Source organism: Tetrahymena thermophila, assembly GCF_000189635.1.
Source record: "Tetrahymena thermophila SB210 genomic scaffold scf_8254691, whole genome shotgun sequence".
NCBI classification, from domain to species: Eukaryota; Ciliophora; class Oligohymenophorea; order Hymenostomatida; family Tetrahymenidae; genus Tetrahymena; species Tetrahymena thermophila.
This window is the reverse complement of record NW_002476457.1, coordinates 406,330-427,670: the sequence shown is the minus strand read 5'-3', so window position 1 is coordinate 427,670 and position 21,341 is coordinate 406,330. Positions and strand designations below refer to the sequence as shown.

At 22.6% G+C, this 21,341-nt stretch overlaps 6 protein-coding genes across 6 annotated transcripts; 1 reads left to right on the top strand and 5 right to left on the bottom strand. All coding sequences in view use genetic code 6, as the record gives it.

Annotated features, from left to right (window-relative positions):
• Positions 1-82: 82 nt before the first annotated feature.
• On the bottom strand, positions 83-1,081 carry TTHERM_00322940 (transmembrane protein, putative; the record flags this gene model as incomplete). The annotated part of the gene is made up of 3 exons (XM_001012995.1): positions 83-310; positions 704-771; positions 1,033-1,081. The coding sequence occupies 3 exons, from the start codon at positions 1,079-1,081 to the stop codon at positions 83-85; spliced, it is 345 nt and encodes a 114-aa protein (XP_001012995.1).
• A 466-nt stretch (positions 1,082-1,547) lies between these two features.
• On the top strand, positions 1,548-4,221 carry TTHERM_00322930 (hypothetical protein; the record flags this gene model as incomplete). Its single annotated transcript, XM_001012994.3, has 8 exons — positions 1,548-1,965; positions 2,069-2,430; positions 2,498-2,745; positions 3,037-3,226; positions 3,283-3,569; positions 3,626-3,709; positions 3,763-3,979; positions 4,039-4,221. 8 exons carry the CDS (start codon positions 1,548-1,550, stop codon positions 4,219-4,221), a joined length of 1,989 nt encoding a protein of 662 aa, XP_001012994.3.
• Positions 4,222-5,194: 973 nt separating this feature from the next.
• Positions 5,195-5,922, bottom strand: TTHERM_00322920 (hypothetical protein; the record flags this gene model as incomplete). Its single annotated transcript, XM_001012993.2, has 4 exons — positions 5,766-5,922; positions 5,480-5,722; positions 5,304-5,417; positions 5,195-5,241 (listed from the first exon to the last, which is right to left on the bottom strand). The coding sequence occupies exons 1-4, from the start codon at positions 5,836-5,838 to the stop codon at positions 5,195-5,197; spliced, it is 477 nt and encodes a 158-aa protein (XP_001012993.1). The 5' UTR covers positions 5,839-5,922.
• A 379-nt stretch (positions 5,923-6,301) lies between these two features.
• Positions 6,302-7,231, bottom strand: TTHERM_00322910 (EMG1/NEP1 methyltransferase; the record flags this gene model as incomplete). The annotated part of the gene is made up of 1 exon (XM_001012992.3): positions 6,302-7,231. One exon carries the CDS (start codon positions 7,229-7,231, stop codon positions 6,302-6,304), a length of 930 nt encoding a protein of 309 aa, XP_001012992.1.
• A 364-nt stretch (positions 7,232-7,595) lies between these two features.
• TTHERM_00322900 (cyclic nucleotide-binding domain protein) lies at positions 7,596-11,473 on the bottom strand (the record flags this gene model as incomplete). The annotated part of the gene is made up of 6 exons (XM_001012991.2): positions 11,387-11,473; positions 11,147-11,336; positions 10,842-11,068; positions 10,489-10,764; positions 10,089-10,196; positions 7,596-10,031 (listed from the first exon to the last, which is right to left on the bottom strand). Exons 1-6 carry the CDS (start codon positions 11,423-11,425, stop codon positions 7,596-7,598), a joined length of 3,276 nt encoding a protein of 1,091 aa, XP_001012991.1. The 5' UTR covers positions 11,426-11,473.
• A 2,591-nt stretch (positions 11,474-14,064) lies between these two features.
• On the bottom strand, positions 14,065-21,341 carry TTHERM_00322890 (transmembrane protein, putative; the record flags this gene model as incomplete). The annotated part of the gene is made up of 7 exons (XM_001012990.2): positions 14,065-14,157; positions 14,219-15,754; positions 16,341-17,066; positions 17,333-17,412; positions 17,472-18,060; positions 18,354-19,344; positions 20,047-21,341. The coding sequence occupies 7 exons, from the start codon at positions 21,339-21,341 to the stop codon at positions 14,065-14,067; spliced, it is 5,310 nt and encodes a 1,769-aa protein (XP_001012990.2).

The window sequence follows — 21,341 nt, the reverse complement described above, 5'->3', positions numbered from 1 at the left end:
AAGTATTTTGGATTTTAGTTTATTTTATTTATTTATATAATTAATTTACCAATCAAAATCTAGTATTTCAATATTCTAATTATCATGAAGTGTCTATTAGTCTGTGTTGCTATTAGTTCAATCTGATATCAATCTTATAAATTTTTGAAGTTTAAAGTGTCTTTTTTTCTATATCTTATTAAAATTTTCCTAAGATATTTAATGTAAATCTTTTGAATTCTGATATGGTGGATTTTTAGGACTTCAAAGAGTTAAAAAATAATTTTAAAAGTAAAGTTTAAGCAATAGAACAAAGTAATTGAAGTCTGAACTATCGTTTTTAGAGGTCTAATTTAAAATTATTAAATAAAAAAAGTAAGTAAGTATCATACAATATTTATTATTCATCCATTTATTATTTTTCAAACCTATATTTAATCTCATTGAATCTTTCAAATTAGTTATTTTTTATTTCTAAAATTTAATAAAAAAACAAATTAAAAATGGTTTCTAAATAAATTTTATTTTTTAAATTTACTTTTTAAATTTTTTTATAAATAAGTAAGAATGAAATTGTTGATATAAATAATTTTTATCATTTTATTATTGTTTATTTATTTAAAAAAATTAAGACTTAATTTATTGCAAGATACCTATTTAATCAATAATAAAGTGGATTTTTTATTATCATTTTTACTAATTATTTTCTTATCATTTATTTTACTATTCCTAGAAAAAAAAGGGTGGTGAAGCTCTTAAATTTACATCCGAAATACAAAATACCACATTTACCTATAGTAAAAATCTCTAAATTTCTTCATTAAAATAAAATATAAGATACCATCTCCCTTTAAAAATCAATACTAGTTTTCTTAAATAAATTTATTCAAGCTATTTCAAAATTAAATTTGCTAATAATTTTAAATTTTAATTTTATTTTTAAAATAATTCTAATTTAAATTAATTTGTTTTCCTAATTTTATAAAAATTGAAATTGTACAGATTGAATATATTTTGTTTGATAGATATTTTTTTAAATAAATAAAGAATTACAATATTTTTTTATTGAAGTGTATTCAAAAATCTAATAATTTGAATTCATTAATAAATTTTGATTTATCGATAGCTTGTTTGATTTAAAATAAATAGAATCAAGCTAGCATGCAGGTATGTATGCAAGTAATAATAGTTATTGAATTTTTGAAAAATAAAATGCTTGGTTTGAAATTAATAAGATACAGTAATTAGATTTATTAAGATTCTTAGATAGTTGTTTAGAATTTTGAATTGATTGATTGATTGCTTGCTTGTTTATAAACAATACCCAATTCTAATTGAAAACACTATTAATTTTTGTTTGTTTGTTAATCTGTTCGTTTGCTATTTTTTTTTTGATTAATATTTTAGTTAAACTGACAAAAAATTTAAAAATAAAGAAAATATCAAACAAAAATTTCATTAATAGATTAAATATTAGTTAGTAGAAAACTAAATAATATATAAATTCTAAGTTAAAGTTCTCTTTTATTCTAAAACAGAAATAATTTTATACAAAAGCTTAAGCTAAAATGGATTTAAGATATAATAGCCACTAGGTAACAAATAATGGTTCATTATAATTAGCTGGGTAATTAGGAAAAATGCAAACAACAACTCCTCCTAAAATTTCATAGGCACTGAATCCTAGCAATATAAATGTTATCAACAACTCTTTAAATAGTAATAGCGTAGCATCGAAATTTCCTTTGAGTTATCGCAAGAACTTTGAAGATTCTCATATGTAAATGCCAAACAACGGAAGAGCTAATTCAATTAGTGATAGGGAAAACTATTTTGATTCAAATATAAACGGATATAAAAATTATGCATCAAACAATTAAGTCAACTAGGTTTCACCAAATTTACTTGTAAAAAAATTTGAAAGAGAGTAAGAGGATTATGTCCGTCTTAGCTTAGAAGAAATAAATAGGGAACTTGATATAAATAGTAATTTAATTATTTTCAATTAGAAATTATTTTTTAAGATAGATCCTTTATGAATTATTTATTATAAATTTATTTAACAATCATTATTTAAATGAATATAAAGTGAATGAGATAATTGTACTCTTGAACAAAAGAAAGCATTTGATTATGGTTAAGAGATAAAAGCTAAAGGACGAATTTATAGAATAAATTGAGTTAATGAAAAGGTAAAGTGCTGAAGACCTGTAAAAAGATTTGAATAGGAGTTCTATTGATGATAACATAATTCAAAATTTAGCAAATAATACAGATTCATTTTCTAAAATGAAGAAAGTTGTTCAATCTGTAACTAAAGACATCTCCTCTAATACCCATGAAAAATAGAAATTAGAAATGAGCAGAAGCGCTGATTTTTGGAATACAAATAAAAACTACGAAGATGAAGTGGACATTCTACTTTCTAAGCTAAAATAATTAGATTCTGATGTATTTATTTTATTTTATTAAAAAAATAATCACATATGTTAATTTATTAATTATTTATTTTTAAAAGCTTGAAAAATGCAATTACTAAATTCAAGAAGTTTGCAGAAATTTGGATAATATGGAAGAGCAAATAAAAATTCTGCTACTGACGAAGGATGAAGATCATGTTCGAAGAGCAGAGCCAGTTTTTAACTAGAAATAAAGGCTGCATGAATAATTAAATCAAATGAACTCGCAGCGTAATAAAATAAAAGATGAAAAAATTCATCTCATTAGTAGAATAATCAACTTTTTAACAGACTTAAAGCACCTCAGGTAGCTTTTTAATTCAACTACTTTCTTTTTTATATTTTTCATTTGCTTTTCTAGAATCACATTTTTTCTACACAATTAAAATGTAGCTGATGCTATAATGTTTAAGGATAACTTTGCTTCTTAAAATATATTTTTAATTTAAAATTCATCAAGCAACTTAAAAAATATTTTAATTTTACTTTATCAAAAAACAGGAAAATTTTTTATTTAGTGTTTTGAAAATGTTTGAAGTAATTTGGAAGAAATAATTTTAAAAAACAAAATTTTAAATTAAATTTAAATATTAAAAAGAGGAGAAAGGTTACAAGATTTGGCTGAAGTGTTTGGAATTGATGATAATACAGATTCAAGCATAAAAATACAATATTACATTGATTTTGTTGAGTAATTAGAAAATTTAGCTAAAGTAAAAGATAATTTATTACAATAAGAGAGCTTAGAAGAACCTATATAAATGAATATAGATAGACTCTTTAAAGAAGTAAGTTTAATCTTTTGAAATATTTTTAAATTTAATTGATTCTATTTAATTATTAGAATGATCAACTTTTCTCAGAGTTGATTAAAAAGTAAAGTGAAGAAGCAAAAGCCTATGCTGATTTATCAGATAATTTAGTTAAGAGGCTCAACATGCAGAGAGCCATAGAACTCTTTATGAATTAAGCTAACCTTAATGGAATAAATCATTTAGATATTAGGGATTTGTTAAAAAAATTCAAAGAGAATATATTATTCTTAAAGCCATTGGTGGAAGAAGACGTAGCTTTGAGATAAGGACTTAATAAGACTTACGAGACAATTAACACATTTTCTAATATCTTACTGTAAATTAATAAAGTTTTAAACAAATTTTATATTTACTTTTTTAATGTAAACTCAGAGCAATCGAAACTGAAAAAGAAAGAAGAAAAGAGCTTGTAGCTAAATTAGAACAGTGCATCAGATTAAAATAAGATGGAGATTTGTATTTAAAATTAATTCAATGAGTTTGTAATTATCCTAATTTATTTTTCATAGAAAAACTGAAGATTTAAGGAACGTAGAAATGGAAATCACAAAAAGAATTTAGTAAAAGAAGAATTTAGAAGAAGATTTAGATCACATCTTGAGTGATGCAGATTTAGAAGAATATAAAAAATTAGGTCTTTAGATAAGACAATTAGAGAAAGATGCTGATGATTTAAATAAAAAAAGAATGCGTGTATAAACAGATGTTGATCAAATCTAATAGCAAGTAATCAAAAATAAATATAATTTATAATAAATTTTATATAATTATAAATAAAAAATTAGGTTGTGGTTAGAATCAACTAAATTAGAACAGACTACGATGATATAATGAAGGAAGTTATTTCAAATGATGTAATGAACAACTATGACTTTAAAAATGCAAATGATATTAAATAAGTTAAAAATCTACTTAAAAAAACGTTTAAGAGACTTGGAATGACTTTTGAAGAACCTAGAAACCTTTGAAAATAGTATATAAAAAAATTAAAAATAAACAAGATAGCTCTTTAATTAGAGTTTAAATCCTCCTTTCTTTTATATATATAATTTTTAAAAGTTATGTTTTTGGCTTCAATTGAAAATAATTTTAATGTAGCACAAATTATAAGCATAATTAATTAATTACTTACTAAATAAATAAATATTTATTTATATTATAAACTTTCCATATTTTGTAATCTATCAATAAAATCAAATTATCAAAAAATTCATTTCATTTCAAATTTATTTTTTTATTTCCTTTACTTTAATTTTAATTTAAAAAGAAAAACAAAAAGTTTCTTCAATAATATGAAGAGTTTTTAGCAATATGAATAACTAACTAATATTAATTGATTTTTTTTTTTATAAATTATTTTCTATTAAATAATTCTATCAAACTTATCAAGAATTAATTTTTAATATTTAATTAATAATTAAACTCAAAATAATTTTGCAATTTCTAATGAATTTTAAATAATTTTGGTTATTTTTTTTATGTTTTCTTCAATATTAAAAAAGTAAGAACTAAATTGGTGCTGAAGAATAAATAAAGTTTTAATTTAAAATGACATTTTTATTTTTTAATTTTATTTAAAATGAAATTGAATTATTGATTGATTTTAACAATGTTAATTTTTTAAATTAATTGAAAATGGTTTAAATATTATTTAATTGGATTCAAAAATTATTTGAAATTATTCAGATATTTTTTGAATAAGCTAATTATTAATTTACTAAATTTGTTTAATTAAATATGGAAATCATAAATAAGATTTAACAATTTCTACATAACTTTTAGTAAATTTCTTATAAAAATGATTGATTTATTTTTCTTAGCCTGTAAAATAATTTTAGATTTTTTTGATTTTTATATTTACAAAGAATATATTTTATGTTTACAATAATAAGATAAATAAATAAATATAATATTTTATTTAAGAGATATTTATTAATTTATTCAAAAGCAACATTCACAGTCAAAAGGACATTGATCGGTATTACCTCCTTTTAAATATCAAACAATAATTTTGATTTTTAATATATTAATTATAGCAAAAATAATTTACCTTTGCCTATATTTAATTCTTCAATTGTATAGATTCTATAACCTTCTTCTGTGTATCTTATACCATTTTCGTCAGTTTTATATTTTTGTTCTTCTTACCTGATCTTTTTTCTGGCTATTTTATATAATTAACATACCATATTTAATTTAATTGCCATAGATATATAAAAATTATACCTTATTTTAGCTTTTCTATTTTTATTTTTTCTTTTTCATCTTGTATTTTTTTTTCTTTTTAAGACTTTTAAAGTTTACTAAATAAATCATCAATGTTTTTATTAGCTTGTTTAGTATTGATTTAGTTATCTGTCTTATTTTGTATGGTGTTTGGTTTGCTTTTCACATTTTAGTTGCTCTTGAATGTACTATTGTTGTTTTTATTGTTATTACTTGAAGAGGCATTATTATGCTTATCCTTTTCTAAAAAAAAATTAATATATTTTAGAGTAAACAAATAATTTACATATTGGCTAACTGAGCTTTTAAGCAACCTTTTAGGATTAGTTTTAGGGAACTTGCTTGTTATTCTTACCCATTTATGTATTAGCTAGAATAGAAATATTTTGTTTTATTTTAAGTCTTTTACTAAGTGATTTCTGAAATATCTTATTGAAAGTAAATTTTTTTGGATTTATAGAGAATAAGTAGAAGAAAAGAATATTAATTAATTTTAATTATTTAGACAGTTTAGAAAGAATTATTCTAAATCAATAGTCAGTCAAATAGGAAAGTTGGAGTGATAATTAAGATGATTAAAAGGTAATTTAAGAAAGAAGTATTTATTATACACATAATTTACATATACAAAAAACATGCTATTAGACAAATATTTATAATATAATACCACTAAAATATTCATTCATTCATTGGTTAATTATTTTAATTTAACTAATTGAATTTTTTATCTACTTATTTTATATCCAAATTACTTATTTATTTATTAATTTTGTTATTGCTCAAAGTGCATAGAAAAGTTAAAATTTATAATGCTAATTAATTTCAATTGATATTCCACATCTATTCATAGCAGTTCATCATTCTGGATATGCAGTAACCGGCTGAAAGACCGTATTTTGAAATACAGATGTGCTCATCAGCATAGTCAACTTCCATAGCAGGGTTACCTTTGCTAACACCACCAACAATATAAACTACGGGCTTGTTTTTAGGTAACTTTTCGATGTATTCCTTAAAACTTACTAAACGGGCTTAGGTAGACATACCAATTTTCATGGCATCTGAAGGGAGATGTTGAGTAACAGGATTTTTAACGATTTTAAGTAAAGTTTCACTGCTTTATACAGCTCTAACCTTCAATTTTGTGAGCAATTATGCGAAAAGAGCTGCAAATCTCTTATAAGTTCTTGGGATTTTAGTGTTAGGAGAAATATATATTAAAACATTATTTTCAGTGTGAATGTAAACTTGCAATAAGCCAGCTTTATTTAAAGGAGAGTCCATCAAAGAAAGCAAAGAGTGATGAACAATATCGGGTCTGTATGTTGAGAAATCTTTCTTCAATTTCTTAGAAATATAACCCTTGTGTTCATCAGAATTCAATAAAACAAAATCTTTTCCTAACTTGGCTGTTTCTAAAGGACACTTTTCAAGAATTACGTAGACTTTACGTTTATCTTATACATCATCCTTTGTTAAGAAATCTTCATTATCTTCTTCTGCTTCAGTGGCTTTTTATTCACTTTCTTTTTCAGCTTCATCTTTTTCTTCAGCCTTAGAAGAAGTGGTTGCTTTTTTTAAATCAACATCATTGTCAGATTCGTCTTAGTCTTGTAATAAATCTTGAGCTTCTACTTCTTCTTCTTCTTCATCGTATTAATCTTCTTTGACTTATTTCTATTTCTTCTTCTTCATATCATTGAAGTTTTATTTTCTCTTGTTATTGTTAAACTTTCTATCTCTGCCTGACATTTTTGGTTAAGTTTTTGTTTAATAAATCTACTAATTAATGTGATATTGAAATTAATTATTTAATATTATTAAAACACTCTCTTAGTTGCTTGCTTGCTTGTTTGATTGCTTAGTATTATTTTATATATTTTTGCCTCTAAATTAATTTAATATAAATATTTATTTGTATATCTTAATAAAAACAGATTTATTTATCTTAATTATGTTAAATCTACAAAAAGAATTACTTAGTTTTAAAATAAACGAATATATTCAACTAAGTTAAAGATAGATAGATGTGAAAGAAATATTTCTTAATGTAACATAAAATAATGTAAATAGATGGTAGGTATTTCGAATTATATCTCAAACAAACAAACATAATTCATTGTATATTATGGAAAGTCTAGTTAAAAGGTTTTATAACAGAAGAGTCTAGCTTTTTATGAGAAGCCAGATTCGTTTACCAAGGGAATGATTTTGCTGTACTTTGAAGTGGGTGCTTGATTTATGCTTCTAGTTTAGATTGGAGCTAATGTATAGCTAAATTGTGCTTCAAACCTTTTTAAAAGAATTAATTAATTGTATATTTCTAATTTTAATAACTTTATTTTGATGTTTTGCTATATTCTTCTATTAAACATGGTTTGAAGTCTAAATTTCTACAGCTTTTAGTTTAGGATATGAAAAGACCTTCTTTTTCTGGAATGGAAGTATTAATTTAAGCAACACTCTTCTACTTTTCTTTATTTTAAACCTAAGAGAATTTATATCCCTCGTCATTTATATGAGTTCTTTTGCTAGTTGGCATAAAATACTTAAAGACATATTCATTTGATTGAGTTTATGCTTTTTGAGGACTTTATTACTGGTTTTCTGTGTTATTATTTTCGACTTATTACATATTGTTTATAAATTTATTTTAGGTGCTTCCTTAATTAGAAGTGAAGTTATTTATCAATTTGCTGTTATGTTGAGTTTATAAAAGGGCATTAATTGAAATGCTTTGGGATTTATTGTGCTATTCTTTGGTTGAGTAGAGCCTATCTACATAGGAAGGAACTTGTTCCTAGATTTCAAAATTTAGCTTTCTTAAATTACACATTGAAACTGGTCTCTTTCTTTTATATTTATTTTATTATGGAACATTTTAAAATTAATTAAATGTATCTGTTGTAGTAAGCTTAGTAGATGGTTATTGAGTTTTAAGAGTAGCTTAAGTCCTAACTGAAATGGGATAATGTAAAAAATTATTCAATTCTTGCATTGACTGAGTTTTTTAATATTAAATTTCTTATTTTATGAACTTGGTTTTATCAAAAGCATCACTTGATTTGTTCATTATCTCATGAGGTCTCAGCTTAAGATGTGGTGTTTTTTTGTAAGGCAATTTTTAAATAACATCTTCAAAGATATGCATCTTCATACCTTCTGGATTTCTTTCTTAGTCTTTGATTCTTTAGTAAAATTTAAATCTAAGTCTATTATGTAAACTGTTTTCTACCTTAGTTATCTTTGCCTTTTTGTTGTAGGCTGACTGTGCTCTTTTCATTTATGACTATTAAATATTCTCCTAATTTTTTTATTCTTAATCAGTTTCCTTCTATTAATGATTTTGCTGCATATTATTTTATTAGAATTATTTTTAACTTTATGATTGCTGCATTTAATGTCGACTCTTTATTTATTGATGAGTCAAACTTATTCTTTCACTCTTACGCTTTTCTACTTTTATTGGTTACATTTCTTGGTCTAGTGTTTTTATATCAGCCAAGCTACTATTATGGGAGTGAAATTTATAGTTTATAGCATAATCTTGATGAAAATACTTATTTTATTCTTTATCTTTCTTGTCATTTTCATTGGCCTGATCCAACATTAAAGCATTTATTTGATAATTTTTTGATTCATTAATCAAAGAAGTAAATGTGATATTTTTATGATTATTATCATTTTTTTAAGTGTTTATTGAGCTATGTTAATTAAAAATTGAGTTTTTGACACTGCTTATGCCAATATTTTTTACATAACTAGGCAAAAATGCTTTAAAATCTGTTGGTTACTTAACATAATTTTAGCTTTAAGGAGAACTTATGTAGTAATTGTGCTGAAAGTTAGAAGCTTTTGGAGTATTAGTGTGAGATTGAGAAAATTTTGGGGTTAATTTAGAAATTTATTTCTCATTGATGTGATTTCCAATGAGTTATGAATCCTGCTCATTTAATTGTTCAACTAAAGATTAATGAGAAGATATATGTGAGTTATCGAATACTCGAGATTACTATGCACTATAAGCTTTTTTAGGAGTTTCCATAATTAAATTTGATCTTCCATTTAGCTTTTGCTGCGACTCTTCTCGAGGTGTCTATATTAGGTTAGAATCTGTGTTTTATAAATTCATTTTAAAGTAGTCTTTGAAAGTTGAAGATTTCTTGTCTAGAGTTAAGCCTGATTAATTTAAATTTTATTCATCAGCAATGGTCTTCCATTTATTTGAGCTTACTGATAACGATTTATATTGATCCTCTCTCCTCAAATTCTCTTCTATAGTTTCATCCTTGAAAATAAAGTCTTTATAGGCATTGTAGCTTTGGTTTATATTTGACATTATTTTTTCCATCTCCTCTTTTTAAAGCTATACTTTAGCTTTCACTTCTTATATATTTTAATTCTCTGATAGAACATAATCTATAAAATCTTACTTCTTCAGTTGATAAAGCTATCCAATCGAAGTATTACAAACAAGAGAGAATTGCATTCCTTTCCTGCCTTCTAAAATTTCAGTTTCGCCAATTGTTTACATTTTACTCAGCAACAAAATCTATTCATATAAAAAATAAAATAACTAAAATAAATTCATTTCAAAATTTTCTTATACATTAGTTAATTTTTTAGACTTATTGTTAAGGTATTTTACATTTTAAAACATTAGACCTTATTCTCTTTCATCTTCCAATACATTATTTTTGTATAAGGACTTTTAGTACTATTAAAAATTAAAATATTTAAAAAAAATTTTTAATTTTCTTTTAATAAAAAATTATTTAATTTTTATCCAGTAATTACTTTAACTATTACAAAAAAAATATAGAAAAAATTATCGAATAGATTTATTTTTCAAAATTCAAGCTAGTTATTTAAAGTAAAATTAATCAAAAAATGGAATATGAAAATTTAAATATAAAAAAAATGTTTATAATTTTGAAGTAAACTATTTTAGAAAAGAAGATAATTTCAGTATAATTTTTATTTAATTTTAAGAGATGAAAAATATTTACCATAAAGTCTCCTTATTTGACTATATAAAAATAGTTTGAGGGGTCACCTTCTTGAAAAACGACTGAGTTTATGGAAAAAGTTTTGATTTCCATGCGATTATACAATCTTTTGATTTCAGTAAGTGTCCAGTTATTAAAGTAAGGAATTTTTTTGAGCTCTTCTAGAACACTTAATAATCTTTTTTTTTCTTGATATGCAAAAAAATTAAAATATGTCTCTTTGTTTATAGCTAAGAGATGACAATCAGTAAGACATAAGATAGAATATTTCCTCAACTAAAAATTTTTTAATTTTTAATTAAATATTTTCATCATTTTTGTCAAGTCTTTAATAATATTAATAAAATATGTACTTCTTTGCCCTACGTTTGAAACTCTCCAAAACTATCTCCTTGATAGTATATTTTTAAGATAATAACAGATTTTTCATCTTCATTGAACTATGATTTCATTTTCCTTCTATAATTTATATTTTTTGAAGCCACCAAGTTTTATTTAGTTTGTGCAGAATTTTTATAAGTCACAATCTGTTTTTGAACTATGCCATCAATTAATATGTAGAACAAATCAGAAATCTCACCTGTAATATAAAATTTAAATGGTTTAAATAAGAAATTAAGCCAAATAAGATTTTCATAATTTAAATTAACTTTAATACCTTGCTTAAATATGTATTAGCCGGATTGAACAAAAGTATATTGTGCACTTAGAATACATTCTCTAATTAATGTCTGAAATTTATTTTAAGAATAATAATAGCTGAAGAATTCTAAATTTGATAACTACTTAAAAATATTCTCAACATCTGATTCGCTTTTACAACACAATTTCAAATTTTGTATCAGTTCCTAAAATAAAGAAAATAATATTTGCAATTTAAACTCTAATCTTGATTTACTTCGCTAGTCTGAGATCTTAAGCTATTGGCATCATTCATAATTTATTTGATCCTTTTTGTAGAAATTAATTTGAAGTGTGAAATATAGATTAAGTCAAATTAATTAATGATTATACTATTTATTCTCTCAAAAAATAAAATTAGCAATATTCAAAATAAATTTTTTCTTATATTAGTAGCTTTTTAGTAGTTTATTATAAAGTAAATAAATATGAGTTCTATACAATTTAAATAAAATTATAGTATTTACAATTATCGCTTAAAATTAAAAATTATTTTTTAAAGCAGGTCGAGATATTGATTGATTAATAAGATAGATATATTTATAAAATAAATAAATAAATCAAAAATTGATAAGAAATTAATATTCCTTAGCATTAATCCAATCAAAGAAATTAAATCAAAAAATAAATAAATAAAAATTTCTAAAATATTATTAAATTGCATAAAAACTCAAAATGGTATAAAATAGATTAGATTGAGTAAATATAATTGATAAAGTTTTAAAGTTAAAATTAATATAAAGTAAAGTAACTCCTTTAAAAATTATTAAATTTAGAATTAATAAATCTGTTAATTTGTATATTTTATATTAATCATCTCTCTAGCTAAATAAGTTATTCAATCAATCAATCAGTCAGACTATTAATATTTTATATTACATACCAGTAATTTAATTTACTTGAACTAAATTTCAAATATTTAAAAAAATTTTTTTTGATGTTTAAATTAGAATAAACACATAATTAATTAATTATAAAAATGAGGTTAATGGCTTTAAATTTAAATTATATATTAAACTTGGAATATTTAAATGAATATATTAATTTTTTTATTATTAAAATTTCCTGTATAATTTTATCAAAATGAATTTTTAAATATAAAAAAAGCTTGATTAAATTTTATTAAAAACTAACTATATCCATAAATATAATATTGTCTTTGAATTTATTTTTTAATAAGAAAAAGTTCATATGTTAAAAAACCAAATAATTTTGAAAACAAATTTACTTAATAGTAAGGTTGATTTCAGTTCATATACTCAATATCATGCTTTTGATATTTATATTGATTTTTTAACATTAGAAAATTTGAATATTAAAAAATATAAGGTATTCATTGGAAATAAACTTTGAAATGAGATAAAAAAATTAGTTTTTCTCATATTTTGGATAAAATTTTGAAGGAAAAAATTGCCATATATCAGCTAGCTCTTTTACATTCTAAAATATGGTATTTAATTATTAAAAACTATGATTTAATTTTCTTATTATTTATTAGTATAAATAATAAAATATTTTTTCTTAAACATAAAATCTTATATTCTCATTAGAAATTACTTTAATAGATATTTTTTTGTTTATTATTAAGTACTAATGAACAATTTATCTATCTAATTATTTATTATTGTTTAACAAGAAGATACTTCAAATAAGAAACTTGATATAGCCTATTTATTATCATTCATATACATTATTAAAAAAATATTAAGGAAATTCCTACTTTTAAATATTAAAATGAAAATCTTTTAAATGATCAATCATATTTGTTGTTCCTCCTAGTTATTTATATTTTTTATTCAATCACAACTGATCCTCTAATATCAAAATTCTTCAAGCTTTGACAAGAAACTACTAGGAAAAGCTAATTCTAAAGAATTAGGGAGGATCTATTGGTTTAGCTGAAAGCATTAACTTAATGAAAAACAAACAGCATTCTTCAATAGTACTCTGTATTAAAATTAATTGATTGCACTTAAAAACTATACATAATTAAAATCAAGTCAAATTTTATAATTCATTATGATTATTATTTTAGTATAAATCTAACTAAATATACATATATTCACATTCTTAAATAATATATCCTTTACCTATGATTATTTATTCTTCAAAATTATTTGACTAGATCAATTTTTTTATTTATTAATTTTTACTAATCCATCATCTATTTGTCTATAATAATTGAAAAAATATTTCTCATTAAAACAAGATATCTTAATATTAAATAATTTTTTATTTAAATACATTTTTCATATTTTTTTATTAATAATTTTTAAAATATACAAAAAAATATAATAAAAATTTATTTTATTCTAGTGAATTAGCATTCTAATTTTCTTTTATATCCAATATTAGATTTCAATATTTTTAATGAAACATTTTAAATAGAAATATTAATATTTAAAAATCAATTTTGCCCTAACTTTTTTGATATTTCTATTAATAAAAGCGATTATTTAATAAATTCATGTAATTTATTTGCTCTTTTTATCCACTTATAATTAATTAAATCTCCATAAATTGCTTTACAATATTTTTGAAAAAAAAAAATAAATGATATAATAGATTAAATATTACGAAGAATTAGAAGAAGTAATTATTTCTTTTTTTTAATACTACCTTAAAATTAATAGAGAGAATTAATTTTTTGAAATCAAACAGATTAATAGGATTTAAAACATTCAAAAATAAGTTATTTTTAAATATAAGCTTACTCAAAATACATTTATTTATTTTTTTTCAAAAACCAACCAATCATTTAATTAAATTGTTTCAATTTGTGTTTTCAAAATTTTAAGAATATAAATTGAAATAAAATATTTACAAAGAAGATATTTAGAAATAATTAAGAATATTTATGAATATTTTATTTATTTTAGTGAAAAAATATTGAATTCAAGCTATATTTTCATTTGATGGAATTTAATTTAACTGTTTTATAGATATTGGTTTAAATTGAGTGAGTTTTGGGCTATTGACATCAATTTGCTTTATTATTTAACAAAAAGATTATTTAAACTAAAAAGTTAATTTAAAATTAAAATTTTACCTCGCATGACATTAAACCTAAAGATTTTTCAAAATCATAGCTTTCTTGGTAGCTTTTGTATTGAGAAATTGAACTTTAATCTTCTTAATGTTAAGCATTAGAAGTCGAAAATTTGTACCTACTATTTTGATTGAAATTGAATGAAGAGTGAGACTTGTTTTAATCTTTTTAGTTTGTTTGAAGCTCTTCTTAAATAGTTTCATTATCAATAGGATGGTGATGGTTGTAATTATTCATAAAGTGTTTCATGGGTTTACTGAAGATTTATTCTGGGTCTAAACTATCATAGTTATTGTCTCCTTTTAGTTTTAATAGATTTTCTTCCTTTATGGCTCTAATATCATTGTTTTCTTAGGCCTATAAATGAAGCATTTAACTACTACTACTATAATTAGTTATGCCATTTTTATCTTGGTTATTACACTATTTTATTTGAATGTTCTCTAAAGTTGGAGAATCTTGATATGTTGGAGACTACATATTTTTCCTATAAATATAATCATCGGAGTTCTTTTTGTGGTTTTCAGTAACAATTGAATTATCTTTAATTTAATTATCTGATTTTAATCTGATCATATTCAAATCTCCATTTCCGTTTAATAACTATTTATATTACTTTATTGAATATCTTTAAGAGCTTTTTTTAGAATGATTTCTTAAAATTCTTTTCTGTCCTTAAGCCTGAATGACTTGATTTGAAGATTAGTTTAGTTGCAGAGGAGAATTTGTGTTAACTGTGTGGGGAGATTATTAATAGTAGGTATTAGTATTTAAAATTCCAGATCCTCCAACTGAACTTACAACTTTATTTGGAACTAACCCCTAAAACTAATTTGATAACTTACTATGTTATGGAACTAATAATTGTTGGGAAAGAGGAGGCATTTGCTGACGGTTACTAATTTAATATGCCTCTAATTCAGGGTTAACATAAGTTTGTTTGCGCATTTTACGTACATTTATAAAGAATTAATTGAGTATGTAATTGTTTTTATCATAAACTCTGATCAGGATATCTCCAACATCTTACGAGCTAGGTTTTCCACTCAAAATTATAGAACTCTATGTAACTTCACACTTTAGCCATTCAGGCAGATTTGAGTTTTTTACATTCTAAATTTCTTAAAAGTCCAAGAAAAACTTTTAACGAATCTTTGGAAAGCAAATACATCTAGATTCTTCTGCTCTTTTTTTGAAAGCAACAATTTTTTTAATGTTAGAATGTAAAATGTGTATTGCCTCTCCATAACTGGGTTCTTATCTCTTAATTGCTTTATTCACGTAACCATATCCTTCTGATTTTATATTTTCGAATAGTAATTAGTGGTTATAAGAATTATTTTTTTCCATTTAATTTGAATTCGCCTCTTCTAAGGTAAATATTATTTTGCTTTCGTCAATAATAATAATTGGAAAGTTTTACTCCAATTAAGACATATTGTACGAATCAACATTAGTATGGCTGTTACTCTCTTCTATTGTAAGCACAGGTACTTTTTCATTAATCTTTTCAGGGTAAACAATCTTAGTGTAATACTAATTAATTATTTATTAAAATCAATTAAATTTAATTTAACAACTAAATTTTTAATTAAATATAAAATTAAAGCTAAAATATTTTAAATTTTTTTGAATATTAAATCATTTTCTCTAAAATATTAGTTAGAGGTTATTTGTCAATTTGCATAAATATATATTATATTAGTTAGAGGTTATTTTATTTTTAAAAAGGAAAACCGTTAAAATAATTGATTACACTTCATCTATTTATTTTAATTATTTTTTAATTTACAAAATATGTGAAATTCATCTAATAAAAAAGTGACAGGAATAAGAAGAATTGGGTATTTTTTAAATTCCATTTTCTTTCATCATTTCATAACTAAAAGAAAGTGGGGTGGATTAGGATTGATGATTGTTAAATAGGATTAGGCATCCTAAAAAAGTATCGTTTTACTTATACTTACTTAAATTAATTTATTTATTAATAATTGAATTTAAATTCTTAATTTAAAATATTTTTTGATTATTGAAGGATTTTAGTTTTTTTTATTGATTTAAAATAATTTAGTGTGTTTTAAAAAAATAATTATTGAATTCTTAAGAAATTATAATTATTTACTTTATACCAATCTTTGCGAAATCCTTTTTTCTATGCAATAGCTTTTAACTATTGATAAACTTCTAATGTAGCTAAATCTTCTTATAGCATTTACCTTGAAAAGGCACCTCTCACTAAATTCGAAAGCCTAAAATTGGTAACTTTGAATTCTTAATCTTTTAGTTTGGAATAAAAATGTTTATTTAATTCATATATGCTCTTAAGCTTGTCTATTAAAAGCTGCACATCAATTTCTTTAGATTAAGGTGTTAAATATTTTTTAAAGTTTAATTTCACACTTTTATTCTCTTTTTTTTCGTTTTTTATAAATTACTACCAAAGCTTATGAAATTCCCCTAGATAGTTAGGAATAAGCATAATAATTTTATAGAAATTTTTATTGACTATTGCAGGTTCACTTGAATAGCTGTATCTTTCAAAATATCTAAAATATTAAATTTTAGCTCTATAACAATATAATATAAGAATAACTAAAGCAAAGAAAAAGCTTATTAAGCATATCATGACAATTAATTCGACAGGTATCCTCTCAAAATGAATTTCAAAAGAATCTTCAGCCCAATATTTATTTGAGTTGGTAAGAGTGGCGTTGATAACTATTGTATATCTCTTTGAAAGCTATGATAAACTTCCTTACCATTTAAACTATCTATTACTAGAATCAAAATCAATCCAGTCAATGTCTTATATATTGACATAAGTATTTGAGTCTTTTTTTATAAATGCCTTTTTTTAATTATAAAATTCAAATTAAAAAAATACAAAAAAATAATTTCAAAAATTTTAAATACTCAAAAATAAAATAATTAATGTTATAAATTAAACAAATTCATTCATATTAATTCATTAAATTAAAAGAATATTAAGAATTTTTTATTAATTCATAAAAATATAAATTCGAAGATTAAGAATTATTGATTGATTCATAAAAGTATGACTTCTAATTAATAAATAGATTAAAGTTATATTTTTTTTTTAATTTATTAAAATACCTAAAATTGTAAACCTTCTTGCTAAGGTAGCAGATACTAAAAAGTGTTGCTTGAGAATGTAAATGTGTATACTTTATCAACTATTTATAAAGGAATAATTAATTAAGTAAATAAAAATAATTATTTTTAGTTTAAATACCTGTCAGTTGTTCGCTGATTTAATCTTCAAATTACTATTTCAGAGAGTTATAGTTGTTAATCTGTTTTGCATTTTTGAGAAATTATAATTAGGAAACTTTATAAGTTTGAACTACATCAAAATTGATGTTATCTATGAGGGTAACTTACACTAAAATTTAATCAATTTATTAATAAAATACAGCTTCAACTCCATCTAAAAGAATCTGATTCACATCTATTGTTTGGCCTTCAATAACAACTGATTTAAAATCCTAGGACATGCTTATCTGTGCTTAAAGAGCAACCGTATTCTCTATGAAATAAGATTAGGCATCAAATATTTAGATAATAATTTTCACAGTTTATGAAATTGTAGAAATAGGTTAATTATTTTCTGAGTAAATTAAATTTAAAACTAGACTAGAAACAACGTTAAATTTTATAGGTTGGTAATAAATTGATTATAATAAGATTTGTTTAATATAATCTTAAGTTGCTGTAATATTGCTGTACTAAGGAGTGTTGTCTAAATCTATATAAAAGTTTGAATTTAGTTAGAAGTTATTTAAATTTAGATAGTCATTATCGTTCAATATAGCTCTTTGTTTCTAATTCATTAAAAAAAATCAATAAGTATGTAAATCCAAAATAAATTTAAACTTATTTTCAAATAGTACTTAAATAAATTAAAATTTAAGTTTCGAAAATTATCTAATAATAAATCAGGCAACAGCACTTGCAAATAAATCGCAACTAAATCCATAAAAATTTTCGGTAAGAATTTAATTTTAATTGAAAATATTTTTTTTGAATTTTTTTTGCTTGTTGTGATTTATTATTTATATAAAATTTAAAAGATTTGTTCTATAGGATTATATAAGTTTAATGATAAATTATTTACGAGCTTTTGGTAGATTTAAGAGGACTAAGTTTGATTAATTGAGTAGGTTTATGAAATGAATGAAGTTTGATTCAGTTGTATTAGTATTTGTAATAGAACGATATTCAAACCATTGTTATTTTATATGGCATTTTTATCTATTGTCATTCTAAGCTTATTCTTGTCTTAATTAAACTACATCCATTATTCAATTTAAGTGACTTAAAATTCTTTGTAATAAAAAATTTTTTCTAATTTAATAGACTGATTAAATAATATTGATGAGAATATTAGTTCAACAGTTTCCCCAACTTTAAATTATTCATTTGAAGAGACAATGATAAAAGTTTTTTAGAGATTCTATTAAATTTATATTATCTTTCTGATCTATGTATGTATTTTTATTGGGAAGCTTATCGATTAGAAGCGTAACCCATTGCTAGTTAAATAAGTTATAAATTGTTGGTTTGGTGCTTCACGCAGGGCGAAAGATTTTTCAAATCCATATTATATTTAAGCCATTTTGTAAGGATTACTTTTATTTGAAACATCTATAACTGCTAGCTATCCATTTTCTATTAAAGATACATAAATTATATTCTGATTTATTTTGCTCTAATAAGCATATAAAGCCTGTGCCCCTAGGTTTAAGCTTGATTAAATATAAGCATTTTCCTTATCAACAAAGTTTATTATTGTAATTCCTTTATAGCCATCACTAACGAAAATGTAATTTTCATCATAGCTTAATATACATTTTTCCCCTCCATAAGTTATGAAATTACTTATAAGGTTAGGACTCTTAAGAATTTTCATATTAAATATTAATACTCCATAATATCTTAGAGATATGGCTAAGTAATTTGCATCTTAAGTCATTAAAATACTCTCAGCTGTAACTTACATATCATAGTCTATAACATTTATTTCACTAATCATTTTTAAATTATTTAAATCATTAATGTCTAATAAATAAGCTCCTTAGTATCCATTTGCAATAGCCAAACAACCTCTTAAAAGTAAATAAATAAATAAATTAAATTATATTTCTTTTAAATAAATAAAAACAGTAAAATATTCATTAAAATAATTTTTATTTTCTTAGAAAATGTAAAAAAATAAATCTTGTTTTTAATATTTTTATAGAAAAATAAGAATTTAAAATTATAAAATTTGATTTTAAAACTAAATATTTTTGATTAAATTATCAAATTATGTGTTTCTATTGAAATTAAAATTAATTAAATCTTAATTAATATTTTAATTTAAACTATTTTAATTTTAAGCTAACTTAATTAGATTTTAATTCAGAATTAAGACAAGCTAATCATTTTTATATAAAATTTTGTTTGGTAAGATTCTAGAATTTAAAACATTACTTTGAAAATTTTAATAAAAATGATTTTGCTTGGTATTTTTGAATTTAAATTACATATTTTATATATTTTTTTCAATGTAAATAAAATACTTTTTTAATTATTTATTTAAAATTGTTTTGAATTTGTTGTTAAAGTTAAATAGTTTTTATTGGATTTTTTGAAATTGGAATAATATTTCTATTGAATTAAATGCGTCTTTAATGGAAAACTTCACTTTTTAGAATTTTTAATTGATTTAAAATATTTTTTAAAGAATTAAAATTTATCTTGGTTTTTTAAAAAAATGTGGGTTTAGAATAAAATTAAATTAAATTTTAATTTATAAAGAAAATTACAGTTTTGAATTATAGACTATTCCATCACTATCACTGTTTTGAAGAGGGTGATTAAATTCTCCTACTTTTTTAATTGAGGTTAAATTTTTAATGTCCCATAATATGATTCCTTTTTCTGAACTGCCTTATACGAGCAGATTTTTTTCCTCTATTAAAGTAACTGTATCTGTACTAGTAGAGGGATAAGAATTAGATGAGAAAAGCTTAATTGGAGGAAGAAAAGTGCTATTTTGCAGTTAGAAGACCTGTAATCCATTGAAGGCTGCCGCCAGATAAAGTTATTAGCTATTTGAAGAATATTTGTAATCCCAAGGAATTGTATCTACATCTAATACTTAGAAGCTGCGAGATATGTGAGTGTTAAATACATTAGGAATATCAGTGTTGAAATTTGCTTCTACTTTATTAGTAATTGAAACACAACATCCATTGGAATAGAGGAAAGAGTTATCTGAATTATACATAAAAATATGGTTAGCCAAGCCACTAATTTAGACTTTTTATATTAAAATTGGGTTCAGTTTGTTTTAGCTACTTGAAATATCAAATATATAAACCCCTATTTGTCTTAGTCCTACAAATAAGAATTTTTCATCTGAAGATACTTCTATTGCTCTTGAAGTAGCTTAAAAACTAAGGTGATTAACCCATACTTAATCTTTTGCTTTGAAGATATTTTCATTTACGTAGAGTGAAGAGAAATCCCCGATAAATAACCCATACCATTCTTCGATGGCATAAACAATCTACCCTTTACTAACCATTTTGAGATCCACAACTTGCCATTCTGGAAGCTTTTGAGATACTAAATAAGGTTAGTTCTTCTAAGAGATGTTTATCACACTAACACCATTTCCCAAATTGGCAACCATCAAATATTACTCATCTTAAGTACTATAAATATAGTTAGACTCTCCTGAGTAGATTCCTACATGCATAGAGACAGCATAATCGGTTTGCTTTTAGCCTTAACCTGATACTTAAATTAAATATATATACCCTTCGCTTCCTATGTAAATGAATTAAGCTGTTTAGTCTACATAGATGCTATCAACCGAACTTCCTATTTAGTTATTGATAACCAAGGTTAAGAAGCCATTTTGTGGGTTCATTTAAAATATTGAATACCCTTCTTTACCCATTGATGCATAAAGTTGGCCATTTCTGAGGAAGACTTTCTTGCAAGTCATATTGAAGTACTAAAATTATACCTGAGAAGCTGAGTCTAATACAAATAGTCCTCCGTTTAGCGCTGCAACATAAATTACATTTAGAGACGGGTGTTTTACACTCAT